The following is a 23,835-nucleotide window of genomic DNA, read 5'->3' as shown; positions in this document are numbered from 1 at the left end:
GCAGCATAACGTTCACCATGTTCAATGCCAGTTTTTATATTGTACTTTACATTTATATAGTATGAGTTTTTCATTAGAGCGTTTTAATGGAATCCTGGGAAAGTTTAATAACAACAATAGGACAATTGAAGTCCAAATCATGAGGCAATTTTTATTTGGGAGGATCAATGTTTGGGACTTTGTCACGCGATGACACAGCTGATATGCTTTATGTGAAGCACAGTGTTTTGGTGTCAGCAGAAAGACATCTCTTAGAAAACTGTTCAGTGGTGCTACTCTCTCCATTCCAACAGATTATCTTGGATGAGCTTGACGGAAATGCAATGTTATCAATGTATTATCAGATGTACCCTGAAAATTGTATCACTGATAACAATCATTATAGCATACTAACTTATATAAGGCACATTTATTCAAGTTACATTTTATGAATTTATAATTGTACAAAGCCTGATTTACTTATACCAGATATTTTCTTAAAATGGAGTTACCGGTAGTACCTTTTAGAAAACGGTGTAACCTCTGCACCACTGAGTGAAACTATCCTGATTTGCCCCCCCCCGGCATTACCATCACCATACCAACAAGAAACTTTCAAATAATCCAAACTCAGGCGCCAAGGCCAGATGGCTGAAGCTCTGTGCCCCTGTCATTTACTTCCTTTTCTGGGAATCCTATAGGACAGAATCAGTACCACTATCATACCACTAGCAAAGAAATCCCGCCCTTCAGAACCCTACCACTTTCGACAGGTTGCACTCACTTTAATAATCATGAAATGCCTGGAAAAATGAATCATCCTTCCAGCCGTCAGACCGCAGCTGGACCCCTGCCAGTTCACCTACAGGGCCAAAAGAGGGACAGAGAAAGCTGTGGCATGTCTCCTCCACTCCTTCCTCCAACTTCTGGAGTCTCGCAATTTCGCCACAATTCTCCTAATTGATTTCAGCTCTGCTTTAAATACAATCTAATGGCACCTCATGATCAGAAAACTCCACCAACTGATAATCCCTCCACTGGATCCACAAGTTCCTCAGGAACAAACCTCAGGCGGTCAGGATAGGTACAGCATAACCACCAACTGTCATAATCCAACCTGGAGCCCCCTAGGGCAGTGTCCTCAGTCCCTTACTCTACACACTCTACACCAACGCAATGCACCAGCCCCTCACCCATCACTAGATACTTAAAATAATCTAGCACATCAAACACACCCCACACTAGACTGAACCCCACATCCATCCTTGACAAAACAGTACAACAGGTTGATAATTTATTGGACTCACCATAGACAATAAACTCTGTTTTGATTAACTATCCCACTGAAGACTCCATGTCATCTGCAAAGTCAGAGCACTGTCTGTTGCCACCCCAACTGCTGTTCTTGCTATATAAAAGCATAGTACAACCCATTCTGCTGTACTGTTCCATCTATTTCTACAACATGCTCAGTCTCCAACAAAAACAGAGTCACAAATGACAATCACCACTTCACATTACTGCCATCTGGAGGTACAAAACTCTCAAATGGAGAAGGGCCCGATTCAGCAGGAGCTTTGTCCCCTTTGGAATTACAGCCTTTTCAAGCGAGAGGTTAAAAATGTTAGTGAATACCTCTGCTAGTTGGTCTACACAGTTCTTTAGCACTCTTCGAGCACTCTTAGAGACTCCATCTGGCCCAGCCACTTTGCAGGCATTAAATCTACACAGGGTGGATCTGACCCTGATACTGCAGATTTATGCTCTGGTCCCTCCCCGGTAGTTCAGGACAGATGTGGGCCTCTCAGTTCTGCTGGTCGAAGCTGGCAAAGAACTGGTTCAGTGCATCTGGAAGAGTGTTGTCTCTGGGGCTTGAGGCTGAATAACTGCCCCTGTAGCCAGTGGTTGCATTTTAACTGATCAGTTTAAGTAAATTTACATATGCTACAACAGTCTATATTATTTGTCTTTGAGAAAGTACTGAGTTCGAACGTGAAAATTATTATGAAGCCACTGCTGCACATCACAAGTCATTTAATGAGTTTGAATTTGTGCCGAGCAATTACGAAATTATTCAAAATGATGGCTTGGCAAATACAGACATGGCACGCCTCATTCACTGCTTTCTTCTGCTCTGTATTGTTCATTCATCATTCAATCCAATCATGCTCTCTATAGAATTATGAGGGGATTAGCGTGTGTGTGTCTGTGTGTTTGTGTGTACCTACAGTTACAATTCACACTTTCACCTCAATCAGCATTTAAAATCAATAGTTTCTCTGGCACATCGATGTCAGATGTTATTCAGAAAAATTTTCGATTGCACCAACTCACTTACTGGAAAAATACTGTATTGCAGACATTAGATGCAACTGGCAATGAATCAGCAGGGGTTTAGTGGTGGAGTGAAGGATGCAGTTCAGGTAAAATGTGTTTGTTGAATGTTTTTTGTGTCTTGTAAGGTGAAAATATTTTTCAATTAGCTGTTAGTTGATTTCTTGGTAGAGCTGCTGAACAGAGAGAATGACAGTGGCTTGACAAGAAGCAAAGTGACTGTGAACCACACAAGAAAAAGCTTCATACAATATTAAGTAGTAGACATTATTATTTATTATTGGCTATCAGGATAAACTGGAGGGGCATCAGAGTATAGATATTGGATTGGAATCACAGTGATCATATTCACGACAGCATGGGGTGAGGGGGGGGGGGGGGCAACAGATGTGGGTGTGGGTTAATAATTTCATCACGAGGATAGATGAGGATTTAAGAAACGATTTATTAATTATTGATACTAATGTACTTTGTGTGTCTTTTACCATCAACCATGGAGTTAAGAATACATTTTAATATATATGCACTGTCCCTTTTAAGTTAATAAACTTAATGATACCTGTCCAGAGCTTTCAAGGATGAAGGCAATGACCCACAGGTAGGTGTGGTGGCCAAAAATTTAAATTCAGTGTCTGTGGTGAGACAATGTCATGCAGGGAAAACTAATCAAGCCATGCCAGCAAAGCCACCACCTCATAAGTGGAAACAACTCTATGTAGGGCCTGTGTTTTGATTTTCATTAATAGAGAGTGCACTGAAAGTCAAGCAGTCTATAACTTCATCAATAATTGGAAAAATATCTTCGCCAGCCACAGGATCCCCAATGAATTTGTACATCTTCTGAAACCTCTCAAAGAAGAACTGCATCAAGCAAGCAACAAGTGCCATACCATCCAACATGGCCATGACAACCATTGTGACATTGCGATGACACACACACGATACGCACCCAGCTGCATTCCACTCATTTCCCTGTCAGTGATGACATGTCAGATAAAATACTCTCTCTCACACACATAAACTCTCAGAAAGGATGTGTTTAAATCCAACACACGGTGTGTTAACATATCCACTCGTGTTAAAAAACTTTTTAAAAAGTCAAACTTCATCAAAAGTTATATCTCAAATCTACAAATAACGTTATTAGGTTGTTTGTCCGCCAGGCGCGAAGAGCGGGAAAAATATATTCGCAAGCTAGCTATGAGTCAGCAGCGCCATTTCGTTCATTGTTCTGGCGTGGCCAATAGGTCTCATCAAATCTCAACATAGGAAAGATAGCTTGTTTGGTCTCTATTCATAATGTGTTTAATTCATAATGTTAAGATATTCTAACACTCTATTGATTGAAGTCTGAGCTACATGACATGCAAGGCTGCTGGGTTGGGTGTGGTCGGCTACACTCACTGGTCTGGGGGGGTTTGTGTGCGCGCCTATGTGTGAGGGTGTGTCTATAATTACAAACCTCATGTGTGGCAGGAAAAGAGACCACATTTCTCCTGTATTAACTTCATGTAATGGAAAATTTCACTGATCAATGTCTTACTACTGTTATGACTGTTTTCTGTGCACTTAGCGGTTGCAACCTCAGAGTTCATGCCCTTACGTGCTAATTTCACCTCCTGTTGACCCTGATCTGTGCAACTGGGTGCTGGGGTTGATTCCTCTTTCTATAGCAGCAATGGCAGACGGCGGACATTTCCTTTCTGCTTTCTGTTATGTTTCCCGTTTACCACAATGTATAAAAACCTTCTTAACTAACTATTCGAGGTTTCACTCTGAGTGTTGAAGCTGACTATGTAACCCTCTGCAGAGCTTACAATTAAAGACTCAAAGACAACTCCGGTCTGAGAAACTCTTCATTTCACATCTCGAGATCAATTTCCACTACATTCACTGGCTTCCGGTTAAATCTAGAATAGAATTAAAAATCCTGTATCGTGCTGGCTGATGTGATAATAATGGCGGATCTTGTATCGTGCTGGCTGATCGTGATAATAATGGCGGATCCTGTATCGTGTTGGCATCTGATAATGGTGGTGGACCACGATCGAGGTGGCAGCTGATGGTGGATCCTGATGGCGGCAGTGGACAATGACTGTGGACTATAGTGGCATCCGATCTTGATGGTGGATCATGATCCTGGTGGCTGCTGACCATGGACTATTATTGCAGCAGGACTGCTCGACCATTACTGACAATAATCCATCAATTCATTGACCTTCAGTTATGCTTCAAAATGTTTATTCTTATCAATGCTGCAAATACCCTTATCTTTCTGATGTTCTCCTTTACACTTGACATCTATTGCACTTCTGTCCGTCCTGGGAGAGGGATCCCTCACATGTGGCTCTCTCTGAGGTTTCTACCTTCTTTTTACCCTGTTAAAAGGGTTTTTAGTAGTTTTTCCTTACTCTTGTTAAGGGTTAAGGGCAGAGGATGTTACACCTTGTTAAAGCCCTATGAGACAAATTGTGATTTGTGAATATGGGCTATACAAATAAAATTTGATTGATTGATTGACAAATTGGGAGAGGTTTACTTTCAGTTGAGAAACTTACCTATGGAATTTAACTCCTCCCTTGCAAACATTCACCTTTGTCTACTCTTCAATTCTATATACAGAGGTATATGGCTTCGGCAATATATTAGAGCCTTTGTTGGATGATATTCGATCTCTTGAAACAAAAGGGATGGAGGTTGAAATTGAGGGACAGAGTTCTCTGCTCTATGGCACTATCTTTCTCCTGACTGCTGATAATCTTGCTTGCCATTCACTTGGAGGGTGTTTTGAAAGCCATAAGACATTATGCACGACACTTTAGAGCAGTGATTCTCAAACTGTGTGTGTTGGGGCGCGCGACCGGGAGGGGGAAATGTGAGGCGGAACTAATGTTATAGCCGAACTAATGTTTTGACGTCCGCATCTCTGTAACAGCGGCTCTTCAGCCCCTCTGCAGTGGCTCCCTGTACAGTGTTGTGCATGTCGCGCATATTTTTCGCGAACGGGGAACTTTACGATATGTTTCATATGTTGAACGTGAACGTGAGGGAACGTCACGTTAATTTGTTAAATCATCATCGTATCAGGCCAGCATGAAATACTGTGTGTGTGTGTGTGCGCTCCCAGACAGCGCACACACACACACACACACAGGTTTTTTATTTGGACATCAGAAATTCCTGTAAGTAATGTGAATTTAATGTTCATGTGTATGTTATGTAAATACACATGTTAAACTTGGCCCATTTTGTCATCATTTTGTTGGGGCAGGGGAGCGGGTGGGGCATGAAAAATATTCTAGCTCCAAAGTGGGGCAGGACAGAAAAAGTTTGAGAACCACTGCTTTAGAGGGTGTGGCTCTAATTGAGACAAAATTACTTTTGAAACATTTAATCTACAATAAAGAGTTTGGCCCCACTTTTGAAGTTAAGGTGTATGAGATTTGAGAGTAAGCATGGCCCTCTCAAAAGGCATGCTCATGTTGTGTGTAACTTCATAAATACTTCTAAGACTGTGGCCTATATGAATCAAATTCAAAGTATGTTTAACTTTGATGATCATTTCTATTTCATATTTGGTAAAGAAGATGGATGAGTATGAAATGATCAATGTAAAAGATGTAGCAGACATCAGAGAACTAGACTTGTTATCTTCTTTCATTGGAAATGCACTGTATTTAAATCCAAGATACAAATTGATTGTTTAAATTTCGTATTTCTATTAACTGCTTTAGCTCTGATATACCTGAGGCAACTACCAGGCCTGTCTTATGATCCTGCAGATTTATGATGGCGTGGCCTGATGTCCCCTGCAGCTGTAATTTGTAGGTTAGAGCATTGTTTTTGAATTCTTAGATATACTTGCTGTTTAACCTCTTAGCGATCCGACGGCCTGCGCTTAGCGTCAAACTTTGTTATTTACACAACTGCTTCGTATAGCTAAGTACTGATGCGACATATCTTTGGAAAGCTAAGATTCTTGTGATTCGATTGATGCAAACCATTTCAAGATACGATCACCACAGCAGGTACAATCAACGCCTCTGTCAGACCACCAACAACAAAAAAACAATAACAAAATCGAGGTCACTCACCTAAGACGCCTCATCGTAATCCACAGATCGATAACATTCCAAAACGGTCTTGATACATTGCCAAAGGTCCAGATGATCCAATCCAGTAACACGTTTAGTCCAAAACACATTATTACATCAATAAATACCCACAGACTGCTGTTGCGTCATATCAAACTAGCCGGCAGCTATGTGTAACCTTTGATGTATTTTCCCTCGTAACTCCTGTTAACATGTAAACATAGCCGATATCTTGATAGCAAAATGGAGGCTGCACTCTGAACTTTAGATTGACAGCTCACTTGACCAAATAGGAGCGGGCATGTCCTGTCCACAATAGCCAAGGAGAGACCTCGTTGAAGGACAGTGCCTGCCCCTCTTCTGTCGTGTAAATACTGAGCCGATTGCAACTGATTGTTCTGATGACTGGCTCTTCGTATAGCCAATGAAATTTCCAACATGCAGATGTGCTGCTTCTCTGTGTAAATATAAAGCGACCCCAAGAAAGTCACTGCGTACAGGCGAACAACTGGTTTCGGTTTCTCGTGCGTCCGTGCGTAAAAGCCCCAAAAGAGTTGTTTTTGAGAGTTTCTCCGACTTTGGAAGCTATACAATGGCGAAACGTTTGGAGAAAAGGAACTACTCGACCGAAGAAGCCCGTGAACTTTGTCTTCGGCGTGAAAGTGACCAGTCTGGGGACGAAGTATCAGACGAAGAGAGCGAACTGTCGTTTGACTCTGAGGCAGAGACCATGTTCCTGGATGGAGGAGACATTACTCTTGACAAGTAAGTATTTTATTATAATATATAACTTGTAAATTACTGTATGTGTGTGTGTGTGCCCCTCTATTTCACTGTGTGTGTGTGTATGTGTGTCTTTTGGTGTTAGTGTTGATGTGGAGGAGGTGTGTGTGTGTCTAGGTGTTACTGTTGAAGTGGGGGAGGTGTGTGTGCGTGTTTGTGTAGAATGCATAAAAGTTTTATCTAGTTTTGTAAATAACTGTTATTTCTTTATTTTCACAGCCAGACCCGTACCATCTCTTGCTCCACACGGAGCACATCACCGGCCAGTCCATATCACTGGGCACAGCACCGCTGGTCGGCTGAAGTGCAAGCATTGCCATGCAAAGACACCACTGAAGTGCTCCTCCTGCGATGTGCCTTTGTGTTTTGTCCCCGGTCGTGACTGCTACAATGACTGGCATGTTGCCAAAAACATGTAACATGTATATTTGAATACATTTTCAATCCTATGACCGGTTTTGACTCCTTTATATGTAAGTATAAGTTTGAGTGTAAAAGTAGCCTTTTTAGCCTAGGTATGTGACCATGGTTACCAAGGGTCCTTTGGAGTCTCCAAATGACCTTTTTTGGAAAACGCCTAGACATGCCCTTAGAAAAACATCTGTAAAATATTCATTTTCTGTGGTATTGTTATCAAATATATTTTGTTATTTGAACTTGGGCTAGGTAAGGCTTCATGCTGTGGTCCCATAGTGTTTTCCAGCTCATAAGTCCCAGCTAGAGTCATCTGCAGGCATCTGTTTACCAAAAACATTCAGGCGGAAATAAAAAACCTTCTACTTCAGTGTGTTCCAACTTCTATTACTCAATGCCAGTAGCACTTATAGTGATTCTGAGTGTTACCTTTCAAAAGAGACCAAAACCATGCATGTACTCCAAATGGTTCAAGAACAGCTTTCAATTTACTTTGGGTATGCCTTAGACAGGCGTTTTAGGCAAATTTCACCGGAATGTTAAGAGGTTAAACACCCGTTTGCGTAGAGAACCGCCACACTGCTCTTACCGGTCAAGTCCTTATTGCAACTGGCACACGGATAGCGTTAATTTCTGAGGACGTGCACCACTGACGTGCAGCCATCATGCGCACACGTACACATAGTTAACAGCAGGTATATAATTGAACTTCTGTGAATGTTCTCCATAAATAGTTTGTTAGGTTAGTTTCCTAACTGGCTCTTAAAAGGCCCATTGCCAAATGAATTGTTGAAATGTATTTATTGTATTTTGTGTATTTGAGGGTTTGACCGTTGTCAAATAGATTCATATTGCCCTTGTTATTTTCATTCTACTGACTGGAATGTTAGTGCTCAAGTATTTTTTAAAGAGCTTTGGATCAATGTGGAAAAAAACATTATCTGCCACAGATTTAATGTTTCTAATAAATATCATTCAGATGTATTATTTTGTGAGCATTTTATTGGTAATTTTATGTAAAACAAAAATTGCCAAAAAAACAAACAACACGAAGACGTGTTAAAATGACACATCTTTTATCACATCCTTGTGTTGACACATTTAACACACAGCATGTGTTTAATGTGTTAACACACTAATTGTGTTGAATGTAACACGAAACGTGTTGTCCTTAACTAGACACGCTGGTTTGTTAAAAATGAACACACATTGTGTTGCTTTTAACACATCTGTTTTGAGAGTATTCATTTGAATGTATGAGCTTAACTTTACCATGGATTACGAATACAGATGCTCCTGGGCACAAAATCTGATGATCATTAAAGTACAGGTCTCTGACAAGTTCTGACTCTATTGCCAGTACTGAGAGTTCAAGTGTTATTGACTCATTCTTGTTCTCAGTAAATTTTTTGTTTTCCCCATGTGGGAAACGAGTGCTCTCCTTCACAGTTTGTCACTAGCAAAGAGACAAACAGACAATTCTGCAGTGTTATGGACTCCTCCTTTCATATTTTGGCTATGGAATTTGACCATGTTTAATTGTATTTGGTTTTTGGATTTGTGTCTTTTGTTTGCTTCTTGAGTTTAATCATGTGTTTTTCTGTTCTATTCAGTTATGTACTGTTTTATTTTGTGACTTACCCTTATGTCTCATTTCTCTGCACTGTACTTCCTGTCTTTGTCTGCCTTCCCTCCTTCACTGAACACATACCCCATCCTAATTAGTTACACCTCTTATATATCTTGTATTTACACACAGGTTCCCTTGTGTTCCTTGCCTTTTGTCTTGCTAGTTTTCCATTGATAATTCCTGCATTTTTGAGGAGGTAATTTTAAAGATTTGTTTTTGACCTCACCTTTTCTTTTGGGTTTTGTTTAATTGCCTACCTGTACATCTACCCATGAGACATTGAAAAATGTATTTGATCAAGTCTTCGTGTGGATCTGCATTTGGGTCCTCGTCTGTCTTAAGTGTGACAGAAACATCCTCAAGGCTACATACAAGTTAGAGAAGGCAGATTACAGGGCTAGTTCCAACATGATGTCACGATATGAGCATCTTTGATGAGAACTTGTCATTTGCACACATGATTATGCTGAATTTTATAAGCTTGTTGGCAAAGCTAGCCTACTGATTTCAGTCAGTAGGCTGAAACATGCATCTTAACTGAATGAGTAACAAGGAACAATGCTCTTTGACAAAGACAATGTTAGGCAGGCAGGTTTTGTGTGGAGACTCTGTAGAGACTTCCTCTAACATTAGAAGCCCTGTCACTGCTTTAAAGAAGTTTTACATTCTGTCTGCTTTCAGCACACCAGGTCCATCACTACATTAAGTTGGCCGCTGATTTCTTCCTACGAGGTGCATTCACTGACCCTCGGACACACCATCATGTTGCTAAGTCCGCTAGCATCCCCACTTCCGGATGACTTTTTTAGGCTTAAAACACGGTGTAAATGACCTCGTTTTGAGTGAATGAATGTCGGGGCTATTGGACACTTGTGTTACTTGTGGACCGACAGAGTTTAAAAGTGATGTTCCTGATCTCCCCTCAACTCCCCTATCTCTCTTTCTTTTCTACCCACTCTTTTCCACCCATCTCTCCTCTCTTCATCATTTTTTCTCTCTCTATAAATTTAAGGTCTTTTTATATTATTACCTGGCTCTTAAAATTGAACTTAACTGAAAACCTTTTATTATAATTCATTCCTCATTTTGCCATGGATTTTGTTTGTGTGAAGCACTTTGTAACCTTGTTTAGATAAGTGCTATACATATAAAGTTATTGTTATTATTATTATAACCTGGTCTGCGCCATCCAAGCAGGTTGTTCTTCATGGAATCCACCTCCTGGATAAATTATCTGTTGGGATTACTTTACATTAAAAGTGGCACCCCTAAATGTTGTGCCTTTGGGCGTTCAATAAATTTGGCTATCAGAAAAATATTTTATATTAATATTAGAAATATTAAATAATAACTTTAATTGACATTAAAGCTACCTCTGGGCATCCCCCTTCAAAAGAAGGAGAAGAGCCAATTTACTTATTTAGTCTCATTAAATTACTAACTACCCTTTTGAAATCTGACCAACAATTAAATTAATAACTATAACCAAAATTACCAGATCAGTAGACACTGTTGAGGTTGGCAAAATAATGCCTGAAGGCCGATTCTGTTAGCGCCCAAGCCAGGTCACTCAGTGTCGGTGGTGGAGGAAGTCAGACGGTACTAGCGACAATGTCTGCCGCGGGGACGGATGAAACAGCATCGCAGCCGTGATACGCACACCGGAGGATTTTCCGTAACTGGTACAGCAGAAAGGCTTGGCAAGCAGAAAGTAGCCATGTAAATGCAGTCTTCCACTTTCCATGTTTACTTTTGAAAACTGCTGGAACAGAAACAGCATGGACTGTTATTGGAGTAAGAGATATAAAACATTTATCCGAGAAATAAAGAAACATGAGTCTACATGCTAGCCATGTTAGGCAAAATCGCAGCTGGATGAAGGCCACAGGATCGGGTTGAGAAAACACAATGAAGAGGTGGATAAGGTGTGTGTATTTTCTTTGTGTATAGTTTACCTCATACGATATCCAGCAGTATATGGCACCTCCTTTTATTTTGTCTTAATAGTGTTTGTTAATAGCACTGTATATGTTTCAGGAATCTGTACTTAGTAAACACTAGTAAGCAGACTCAGTCTGTAGTCTAATGATGCATACTCTACTTACTATCTGAGCACAAGGGCAACAACTAATAATAATTTACATTATTTATCAATCGGCTTATTATTATTATTTTTTGTATATATTATTTGATTTAGTTTTCTAAGTTTAGCTTTTTAAGTTAGTTTGTGCAGTGTGCAGTATACTGTTAGCTATCTGTTTTTGTATAAGAATGACTGACATGGTTATTATTGGAATTAAATACTTACCTACTATTTCACAAAGAACAGTTATCCTGCAATATTTGTTAAATTGTAGTGGGATGGTTACTGAAAACTGTAACAGAACTAACATTAGCTTTCAAATAACTTATTTCCAAAATATCACAGCAACACAAATCAAACTATGAAAATAACAGTCTTTTGTTTAGTCTCGAGTATTTAGCCCAGTTATGTTACCCATTCATGAAAGGGGGGACGGGTCCCTTTTGATGTGCTGTTTAAAGTCCAGTGAAGTGGTCTTGCTGGTGTCTGGCTCCTGCTGTTGTTGTTCTGCTGGCAAAACTTTGTGTCATAGCCGTTCGTGCTGAAGTCCTTAGGCAGGCTCTCGTGTCGCTGCTTTTTTGGAAAGTGTTAGCAGTCTGCTTCAGGTAGGCCTGCATGGAGGTTGGAAGAGCTTGGGTAGGGAGACAGTCTCCCTGGCCAGGAGTGGAGAGAGGGGGAACTAGGGTTTTATTGGCCTGGTGACCTCATGGGTCCTGAGGCACACAGTGACCAATAGTAGCCGGAACCCAGGGGCAGGTTTCACACCTATGTGTGAAGATGAAGGACCTTGGCAGACTGAGTTCTGGAAGCCCTCCATTGTCTTCAGGACAAATGAGACATGTGGTCGCAGGCTTTGGTTACACATGTAGGCCCAACTATTGTTCATTAATAGTAGGTCCCAACACTACCATTCAGTGTTGAGCAGTGAATACCATTTTCACGTGGTTCTGGTTGTGTGTAATGAACCCTGTCTTCCAAAATCGGTGTGTGTATTCCCTAGCCCCTTACCTGAACGTTAAATGTCCCAACTACATAGCAAACCTAATACTTACCCTAACCTACACCTAATTCTAACCCTAAAAGGACGTCTTAACCCTCAAACAGCTTTCAAACCAGCCAAAATTGAGGACTTGCCAAAATGTCCTCACTCCAAATGGTCTACATTCAAAATGGTCTTCATAAAGATTTATGTTTAAGTGTACACACACACACACACATTGGAGAATGTACAAAGAAGTTAATGGCCATCCTGCATTTTCATCTGTGTTGCTTGATTAACATATAGGCAATTACAATTGTATGCCTCCGCCAACATTCAAGCTGCAGTTTAACCTAATGCCTCAGACTATGACTGTCACTGGCAAAAAAACATAATAAAAACACTTAAATTCTTGATGGGTGTCCTCTAAAGGCAAAGAAAGTGATATGTATGATGTCACCATTATTATTTCATATTGTGCTTGTGACTCATAATTAGGGGAAATATAGATTCTAGCCTTTGCAGTGTGACTCATAGCAGAGCATGTACACCAGGAGCTCTGCCTCTGCTGTATTAACTCAAATGTTAATTGTTGTAATTTGTCTCAGTAATTCCACTACCTTCGTAACATTGAATGGTCTGAATAAGCTGAACCACCATATTCGGCTCATCTTAATTGAGTACCTTCATTGCTTAACACATAACCATAAACATGAATGTGTCTCAAGATGAATATGTGTTAATCAAATAGGCCTTTACAATACAATCTATTCAAAACAACTAATTATTTGTTGCTTTCAGGCAGAAACAGACATGTCAGTTTTTCTGTTACTAACATTTTCTGTTATGCTGCCTCATGGCTGTGAAATATGCTGGATAATCTCATAGAGCCAGGGCTGGGTTGGTCTTAAATCAGGTCTCAGCCAACAACACCTGTGTTTTTCTAGTAAAACTAAGGTTTTTTCGTGGTTTCCTGTTTTTTTTCCCATGAATGTGCTACATCTCATCAAAGTCACAAATGTTACACTGTTTAATTAATTGTGTTGCTATGCCACCTATTGGTGGCAACTACAGCATCATGGAAAAATTTACCTTCCACTGCATTTTTCTCTCTACAGTCATATGCTTATTACCTCAGTGTGTTTGTGCTTTATGGAACAGTGTTCTTGATCTTCATCTCTCCCTCACTTTCAAGTGAATATGGTGAAAAACAGGTCACTCCTGGGGCTACAGCAGCTTGCCAAACAGCATCGGTCAGACAGACATGCACTCACACATGAAGTAACAACTCAGTGTTTTAATTAGCCCCCTCAAGACTTATCCAGCAGTCAGATATATGCAAGTGTTGAGGAGTAGAGATGGACATTGATATATGAAGAGGATGTTGGGATTGTTCATCACCTTGCCCTTGTGGAGATCCATAAAGTAAGAGGCTACTTTTGACAGCTGTAACTAGGTGCACTGGAAAGGAGGTGATCAATACCCCTCTCCAATGGAGATTTAACTTACTTTTTCAAACTTTGACATTTGATTGGGTTTAATGCAAAGAGTAAGAAGTGCTTAACTTTTCCTCACATACTGTCAAACAAGAAACAAAATGATTCTAAATAAAACAGTTATTTACAACGTTGTCAGTAAACTTTGTTCAATATTCTTTTAATGTAACAATAAATATGGATGACTTGCACACTTTATTAATTGTCTTACACTGTTAATTTAGTTCAAGTTGAATATCGGCAAAATTTAAACAGACAACCATCTTTAATAACATCCAGTTACTCTTCAATGATGTCATAGTTTTACGTTTCTTGTCATTTTATTAAGGAAAGATGTACCTGAAGGACACACTGTACGTATCATGTTATGTCCCCAAGACAATGAAGAAGAATGAAAACACTGGGTCCATTTTATTAAAATTCATGTTACATATTATTAATTTAAACTGCTGCTTGAGTATTGGTATTCAATCACTTTTGATACACATATATATAATTAGCATTCTGAAGAGTTGCAAAGTCCCCTTACAGATATTGTTTGTATGTTGTGACGTCTGAGAAGCTCTTACATAGGTGTAAAGCGATGCACCTACACATGTGCACTGAGAACAGCAGATACCTTTTTTTTTCTTTCATCCTATTATTGCTTAATAAGCTGAAAAATAAACATTCATAATTATGGATGTGCAAACCCAAAACGACATTTTTTTTTATCTGTTATTTGTTTCAAAAATGAAAAACGACCTATTTTACTGGCCATCCCGGCCAAAATACCAGTCTGGTCGACCTGGAATAGTCCTGGGGTCTCATTTATAACCGTTGCGCAAACATTGGGATTCATAAAAACAAGCTTGACGGGAAAATGTGCGTATTTCCACACAAACTCTGACCCATGCGTACGAACGTTTTGGAGACGGGAAAGTGGCGATGCAGACGTGAGGTGGTGAACTGAAGCAGATTATTGATCCACTTCATCATGAACATTAAAACAGCTTTAGTTGTGCTCGCGCGACATAATTGTTCTAATACGAACCTTTTAATTGAAAAATATATAAAACAACTTACAGCAAATTACGTTCAGATTCCATTAAACAGCGCAGTTACAGAGCCGAGTCATTAACAGTTTTTAACAGTATCTGCTAACACTGTGCGTGTATTAAATCACTGCAGTGAACCTGACTGTGCCATCGAGCGCACAGAGCACACTGGAGATCACTTACAAGAAATGAAGAAAACTTTCCAATTAATATCCCAGAGTTGAGGTGAGGATCCACTGATGTGAGGGAATCGGTCCGGTTGCTCTCAATAAATAAATACTGCCGTGACACTGGTGCGTGATGCTGCGTGATGGATGCACGCGAATGGAAGGATGACGCGTTGTCTGATCAGCTGATATAGATTCTATTGATCTGTGATCTGTGATCTCTGAGCTGAACTGTGTCCAGTATCCCACAGATCGACCGACGGAACCGAACCATCCCAGTACAAACACGAGCATATGATAATAATTCTGTTAAATTCTATAGATTGGAGACATCACAGCTGTCTCTGAATTTAATAATCCTGCAGTTTTGGATGATTAAAATACGAACAGACAATACAACAAGTTCCCTCAAATTCTGAGTGTGTTTTTTTATGCCCCCACCTTTGAATTGGATATTTTTTTATTTCAGGCTCCGTTCTTTCTATCGTCTTCACTCTCACACATTGTATTATCCACAGCAGCAGCAGAGTATCAGTGTATTTTCTTTATTAGTGACATCACTGCTGTCCCATAAAATCTCTCTTCACCCCCACCTCACTAACAAACACCTCGATGTCAGTGTCAGAAAGTTTCGCTTCCTCTTCTCATCGCTTGATGCAGTGACTCTATCAGGACTCACGTTGGAAACCCATTGGTCAGCAGCATAATTTAATATTCATGAGGTGCTTTGCATTGACCATTTATGGTTGAAAGTGGGTTTGTGGAGGGCGGACTTGGAGGCAGATCCACGTAGGAACGTTTCCAGGTGGACTGTGATTTATAAAATGAACATTGCCTTCAGGTGTGCGTGCGCACGGTTTTATAAATCGGAATTTTCTTTTGCGTACGACATTTCCGGCTTTTGTGCGCACGTACACTTTTAGTATGAATCCCACGCACTGTTTTATAAATGAGAGCCCTGGTCTTACCGATTAGCCACTCCAGGCATGCTCATATCCATATATGTGTTTGAGTGCACATTTGCCTATTAAAGGGATAGTTCACCCAAAAATGAAGTACTCACCACTATGCCGATGGAATTTTGGAGCCAAATCCGATCCAATTGAAGTAAATTGCGACCACTTCTTCAAACATAAAAAACCTTGTGTCCGTAACCCAGACATTCAAATTCGACTCGAAACTGGGTCAATTTACACCATGTTTTATCAGCCCGGAGCCGCATTCACATTTGACTTATAGACAAAATGCAACAATGTCTAAAAACAGTCAATACAAAGCATACACAAAACACAAAATACAAAACACAAGAATCACTTAGGTTACTGTCACCACATCCTTGTGACGTGACATGAAGCCAGACACAAGGGGACACATCTGGCAACAGGCAAAATTACATTTAGTTTAAAAAGCCGACTGCTGATGAGTTCATACACTGTAACTGTCACCTGCAGCAAAGTGTAACCTCTGTTCTGATGTGGAAGCTGATTATAGTCTTTGCGCATTCACTTATTTTTGCCATCTTTAGTTTTGTTTTTCACACTGTGATTAACCAAACCAACAGACCATACAAAATGTTGGAATAGACTCAAGTACAAGACTTTCAACACAGGCTCATCACAGTTTGGTTTGTTTCAATATGAATCAAATTGGGGCTTACAGCAAGTATTTTGTTATTTTTCATAATGAATGATCCTCTGGTTAATGATGAAATAATTGTTATAAAAAATGTTATAAAAAATGACAAATGATGAAAATTGGATCTACGGGAGGACAGTGATACTGTCCTCACTAATGTGATGGCTTAGATCTCCAGTAGTAAACAGGCCCAGCCACTATGACATCGTTATTTACATTTCACAACCCTCCTCTCGAGCCAAAGAAGACACTGGAAGAAGAACTGTTTATTCAGGCTATACAGTACTAGCAATGATTAGAAAACTAATCATGATGTTATGTGTAAAATTGGTGTAAGACAGTGTAGGCCTCAATTCAGTTCATCTACTGCCAAGGCAAGAAGTTTTAAATTGAATGATCTGTAATAATATTAATAATAATAATAATAATAATAATCTCTATCCAATGGTTGTCCATTTCGTTTGATTTTGTTACAGTTGATATAAAAAAACTAATTTAGAAACATTAAGAAAACACTGTCTTGTCAAACTGGCCTAATGGAAAATGTGTCTTCATTTAATATATTCATCTTGTCCATAGAAGTTGGTTGAGTACAAGGCCCTGATCTATTCAGTGAAGAGCAGGTACAAGGGGGGGTAAGCTCTGCCTAACTGGAAGACGGATAAATGGTCTTCACAGTGAATGAACCATCACAAACCCCTAGTCAACCTTGAGGTGCAGCCTTTTTCTTTTAAAATCTTGTGTACTGCAAAGGGAGATATGGAACAATGGTAGAATACAATGCAAATTAAAGAGAAGATGGTATGATTTGAAATCTGCACCTGACAGGGCTAAGCTCTGAAGAAGAAAGTGGCTTAATAATGCATGTGCCAATCACAGGCAGAGGTGGAATAACAACTGGCAACAGTCATGGTACGCTGATGACACCCAACTAATCCTCTCTTTTCCCCAATCTGAAACACAGGTAGCAGCACGAATCTCGGCTTGTCTGACTGACATCTCTCAGTGGATGTCTGCACAAGACCTGAAAATCAACCTTGACAAAACCCAACTACTTTTCCTTCCAGGGAAAGGTTCTCCCACCCATGACCTGACTATTACCTTTGACCAGTCCGTGTTAGCCCCCACCCAGACTGCTAGGAACCTGGGTGTGACACTCGACAGTCAACTCTCCCTTACTGCCAACATTACTGCAGCAACCCGTTCCTGTACATACATGCTGCACAACATCAGGAGAATACGTCCCCTTCTCACTCAGAAGGCAGCGCAGGTTCTGGTCCAGGCCCTGGTCATCTCACGCCTAGACTATTGTAACTCCCTCCTGGCAGGTCTACCTGCTAGTGCCATCCAACCTCTGCAGCTCATACAGAATGCAGCAGCTCGACTGGTCTTAAACCTACTTAAATTCAATCACACTACTCCACTCCTCTGCTCCCTTCACTGGTTACCGGTGGCTGCCCGCATCCGTTTCAAAACACTAGTACTTGCGTACCATGCTGCGAACGGATCGGGTCCAGTCTACATCCAGGACATGGTCAAACCTTACACCCCAGCCCGTCCACTCCGTATCTGCGAATCAGCTTGCTGCTCCCTCACTGCGAGCTAACCACTCATCAAAATCAAGACTGTTTGCTGTCCTGGCTCCTAAATGGTGGAATGAGCTCCCCAATGACATCAGGACAGTAGAAAGTCTACACATCTTCCACCGCAGAATAAAGACACATCTCTTCCGACTATACCTTGGATAAAAAAACAAAAACAAAAAAAAACCTACTATATTTAGTTGCATTTATATGGCACTTATTTATAGCACTTTGTAGTTTGGCTTTCTTGAAGAAAAGTGTACTTGCTTGATTCTTGTTGTTCTGGGTTTGTACCCTCATGGTTGAATGCGCTTATTGTAAGTCACTTTGAATAAAAGAGTCAGCTAAATGATATGTAATGTAATATAATGTGAATAAACAGTAGTTTAATCCATATTGTTAGGGTAGATGGAGTGTAAATGCCATAAACTAGCAACATGTCTATGAAATTTCACAGACACACTGAATATCCACAATGGTAGGATACATTACAATCATTGTCCCATGATTACAGAGCAATAACATCATTTCCCAAATGTTAATACGAACAAGTGTTGGAAACAGACACCCACAGGGAGAGAGAAATAATGTTGGCATAGTTAAAGCTACTTTAAACTGCATTTGAGAGATATTTGCTTTTGATGTGTTTTGAATTATAGTTTGGGGTGACTGAATTCACTCTTAGAGAATCCATGGCTGGGCTTTGAGTCTCTGTCGGACTCTACGATATCAATTTTGAGCTGTGTAAGATTGAACATCACTCAAAGCGCTTTAGATTTTAAGTCACTTTCGCCCATTCACACACACTGTGATACAGCGATTCTATATACTCTGTTGGCATTACAGTCGGGGGCAATTTGGGGTTCAGTATCTTGCCCAATGCACTTGGACAACCCTCTATACCTCCTGAGCCTGATCTAAAATATCTGATCTAATCTGATCAAAAAATTTGATGCAATCAGAATTATGATCTTTTTGGTCTCCAAAGCACTACAGCTCTGTCACAATTAATCAAGTTGCTTTAAGGACAGCTCATATACACATAGGGTAAAATACTTTTAAAGTTCTTATTTCTACAAGACAACTATGATTTGGAAAAATTCTAAAATCATCCTTGGAGAAACAACATTGTCCAAAGTTCATTTTAATGTCTGTCGCATACCAGTCATCAATCATGATGTGCTGTTAATCTTTTCGAAACTTCTAAGAGACATAGGGCGTGATCTACTAAAGGTTTGCGCATGTAAAAACGTGTAAAAAAGTAGATTTACTAATGGTGCGCCCTGACGATTGCGTGCAGAATACCATGCGCTGTCCATTTAGTACGTTTGCTTTAATGAATATGCAATATCGGGCGTTTCTACCAGAGAGCGCAAAATACTGGGAGGAGTAGATGCAAATACTTTAAGTTAGCACGAGCAATGTGATTTACAAAGCCTGAAAATAACTGCGGTGGTTGAGACTGCGTCTATATTTTGTACGTTTGAAAGGTAGGTGCTAATCGCCACAGCGTTACGCACAGATGGCTGCAGCTGTTGTGGTGAGGAGGAGACGGCAGGTAGAAGAGGGAGAGAACAGGTTTTTTCTGCTCATGTTAGCATGTTTGGATTGACAGAAGCAAAAATAATCCTCTTGCCAGGGCACTGATGGCCATCATCACACCAGATACAGGGCTGACCAGCTGCCTGGTGTGCGCTCCGTGTGCGCTACAATGGCCCTAGCGCTCAAGCGTGAGCTTGCACTTGCGGTCACTCTGCTCTCCATTTTGCTCCATGGCAGAAACCATTTGCGCAATTATTTTTAGTAGATCACCCTACGGCTTGTAGACTGTCTTGTACACAACAAGGATAAGATAAGATAAAAGGTTTGATCCCAAAGCAAAGAAATGTGCTTTTTACAGCAGGGACAAGTCAGAATGAGGTAGAAAAGAGAAAAAAGGCAATAGAATAAAAAAAACTATATATATATATATATAACACACACATTTTCACTACAAAATATTCTTTGTATAGAAATTTATTTGAGTAAAGTGCAGTGGCACAGGATGATTGTTCAAGCTAGTAAAAACTGTATTTGTTCAATAGTATAAGAAGATGTTGAAATAGACATATCTCTATTCATTTGTAGATTAAAGACTAACTATCTGCATGTGAGGCAGCCATCCATACGTACTTGATGAAATAACAAAAATATGTGTAAGAAGATAGTATGAACTGAGAGAAAAGGTTATCTTAGAATTCTTATATGTTCTTGCATAAGGCCCAATGTGTTGTAACTCATTGGTTCCTGCATCCTTCTTTAAAACTGCTCAGAAGTGAATGTCTGTCTTCTCTTCTCCCCCTCTGCTGCTGTGTCTTTGTAAAGTCCTCCTTTTGGGGGGCAGAGGGCCGCAGCCACAGATAAGGCTTTCAGATAAGGAAGGGGTGGAGATAGCCATCCTGCCGCCTATGTTGATCTGCGGCAACAGCTATCTGAACCGTTATCGGACCACACAGGCCTCCATCCTTCAATCTCCATCCTTCTGTTCAGCTGTTGGGGATCTTTTCTCTTTTGCTTTTTCTCCCTCTCCCTCATTTGACCCACTCAGTCTTACTGTGTCCCTCTCCTCCATCATCCAATCTCCAGACTGCCAGTGTAGATCCATATCGAGTGTGTGTGTGTGTGTGTGTGTGTGTGTGTGTGTGTGTGTGTGTGTGTGTGTGTCAGTCAACAGTGTGAAGAATAACTATGATAAGGCAAAATATTTAGTATGGATTGCTGGGCATAGTGAAAGCTATCTGAAATGGGCAACAATGTAGGTGACCTTAAGGGGGGTAGGAATCTTTGAGGGGATTCACTTATTGGCGTGTTTGTGTTTGTGTTTGTTTGTGTGTGTGTGTTTGCGTGTGTGTGTGTGTGTGTCCTGAACTGGACTTGAATACAAGAGTGGAAGGATTTTACAAAATATGTACTGTATATGACACACAATGGTTATTGATGTAACTTTACGCAGTGTTGAGAATATCAAGTCCAAACACATCAAACAAACACACACAAATACACAGATTGTGAACCTACCTCTATGTCGGTTGGTGGTTTTGTCAAACATTAGCATGGCGTCTTCAACCTGAAAGATGACATGAAAATATTTTAGACTTCAGTTATGTACACATAGAATCAAACAGAAAATATATACAGCACTTTCAAGGACAGAGCACATGAGTAAATGGCCAATAATTCAGAGTAACCAGTTGAGTATTAAAGGGATAGTTCACTGAAAAATGAAAATTCACTCATATCTACTCACCACTATGCCAATGGAGGGGTGGGTGAAGTGTGTCCTCTGATCTAAATGTCCTCTGATCTCTTCCTATGAGGTGCATTCACGGACCCTCAGGCACACCATCGTGTAGCTAAGTCTGCTAGCTTAGCCACTTCCGGTGGACTTTTAGGCTTAAAACACGGTGTAAATTACATAATTTTGAGTTGAATATAAAAGTCGGGGCATGCGGACACTTGGATGACACCACAAGAGCAGTATGGAGGCATGTTATGGGTTTTTTTCAGTTGTTTTATTACGTCTGAAGTCTTGGTCACCAGTTACGGATTCAGCTGCTACAAAGTTTACCCCTTAGACTCCAGAAGTGTTTTGTGGACTCAAACACTTCATCCACCCCTCCATTGGCATTGTGGTGAGTAGATAAGAGTAGATTTTCATTTTTCAGTCACTTTCCCTTTAAACTTAAAATATACTTAACAGTTGCAGGACTTGCAGCCAATTAAATCAAGCAACTGTTTTACCACTTCCTGTTTTGATGCCCAGTAGACAGGACCTTTTTGCTGCTTTTTCTAAAACAAAAGTGCTTGACGTCTGCCTGTAACAATTTTTTCCCGTAATTTACATTTGATGTTCTGCTTGTGCGCATAGCCCAGCTCATCAGGTCCACAAGGCGCACCACGCTTGCTTTCAGCCTGGCTTTTCCAGAGCATTTTTTAAGCAGCCGAACCTGTTGCGACTCGTCCCTGTGTGATCAGAACACATGCTCCTCTTATTCTGGATGCCATCCTGCACATTTTCACTGGCTGATGCACATTTGAAGGATAGACCCATCATCTGCTTACATCAACACTTCAGAAATGTTAATCACATTTACCTTAAAGATCATATCCTGGCTACATTTTTTTGTATCATGTCAGATGAGTGCTCGTGATGCTACAGATAACCTGGGTCAACAAATATGTGTTGCACTTCAGGTATATAATGGTGTTTGTTCAGTTTGTCTCAAATTATTCAACAATTGAAGTAAAGGGTGACAAACTGAAGCAAACCAACTTCAAAAACTACACTAACATATGTTTATGGTTATGGAACCTCCAGTGTGCAATAATGGCACGTTGTGACTACATGATGTCCACCATCTATGAGGCCACATCAAGTAATAGCATTCCACCAAATAATTTAAAGTACCTACTCAGATGTCTTGGACACTTAAGTAAAGAGCAAAACATCTAAACCTCCAGGGTGAAGATTTTCTTACACTCCAGTGTTCCCACGAAAAAAGATATACACTGTAAACAATATACATGTTGTGACAAAAACAGTCTTCCCAAATTTGTCATATTTTGATTTTAGACATTGGATATCTGACAGAGCATGTGATGAAATTATAAGATTCAATTAAAATACAACTCTGCTCAATGGTCCACCCTAATACAAAACAAAAACTTCTCTTTTCTTTCCATTATTATCATTTATTCACCCATTACTTCAAAGTGCCATATTCCTGAAAACACTCCCATATAGAGTGTGACCAGAAGTTGAACAATTTTGTCGAAATCAAAACAGATGTTGCAGAAAGCTTGAATGGGATATTGTATGGAAGCACATAATAGCTTTGGAGTACACTACATTCGTGAAACAGCAAGAACTCCACTGACAATAGAGCGAAGATATTATAGAAACAGGAAAATATCCACCTACAAATCTGCATCAGTCGTTATTGTCTCAGAAGTGGCACATTTATATTCAAGAAACAAATACCTCAAAAATCCAAAGGAAGTAAATCTTGTCAAAGAGCTGTTGGATCAAAAATCCTTCACCCAACAATTGAATAAGACATATCATTTAAAGGACTTGTTGGGAAAAAACACCAGTACGCACCAGCAGTCAAAGGTCACTGAGAAGGTGTCAGTGAATGGCCAGTGAAAGATGAAGGGGGTAATTCACATCTTCCACCAGAGACATTCCCACCCAAACACCTGTTATCACGTACCTGAGTTGTTAATAATGAATGAGGCTAACTTAAAACTATATGGGTGGACCATTATCACACCCATGTGTATCAGAAATGAATGAACTGTGATTTTAGCTGTATTTACGTGTAAATTGATCACTCAGAGAGCAGGTTATAAGTAACATAACATGTTTCTCACTAGGGATTATTTGTATCTGTATCTGTTCAACCAACAAAATTATCCGAATCCATACTCGGACTTAAACCGGAAGTGGGCGGGACTTAAACAGGACGTTGGTATTTTAAGCCTGACATGGGTTGATCAGAAGTTGCTATATTTATTGTTTATTAGAAAACTCTGACAGAAAAGCCTGAGAATTGAGTTTTAGATCAATGTTTTTGAACACA

The 23,835-nt window shown here is 40.1% G+C and overlaps 1 protein-coding gene across 5 annotated transcripts in view; it reads right to left on the bottom strand.

Annotated features, from left to right (window-relative positions):
* LOC117772552 (RNA-binding protein Musashi homolog 2-like) overlaps positions 1 to 23,835 on the bottom strand; it is a 163,535-nt gene that overhangs the window by 40,223 nt on the left and 99,477 nt on the right. For all 5 annotated transcript variants that reach the window (XM_034603791.1, XM_034603792.1, XM_034603793.1 and 2 more), the window contains exon 7: positions 21,272 to 21,320. In XM_034603791.1, the coding sequence (XP_034459682.1) occupies positions 21,272 to 21,320 (49 nt within the window). The remainder of the gene's footprint in view (positions 1 to 21,271; positions 21,321 to 23,835) is intronic.

Source organism: Hippoglossus hippoglossus, chromosome 13, assembly GCF_009819705.1.
Source record: "Hippoglossus hippoglossus isolate fHipHip1 chromosome 13, fHipHip1.pri, whole genome shotgun sequence".
NCBI classification, from domain to species: domain Eukaryota; kingdom Metazoa; phylum Chordata; class Actinopteri; order Pleuronectiformes; family Pleuronectidae; genus Hippoglossus; species Hippoglossus hippoglossus.
Note: the sequence above shows the minus strand (reverse complement) of the source record. Positions and strands in the feature narration are given on the sequence as shown.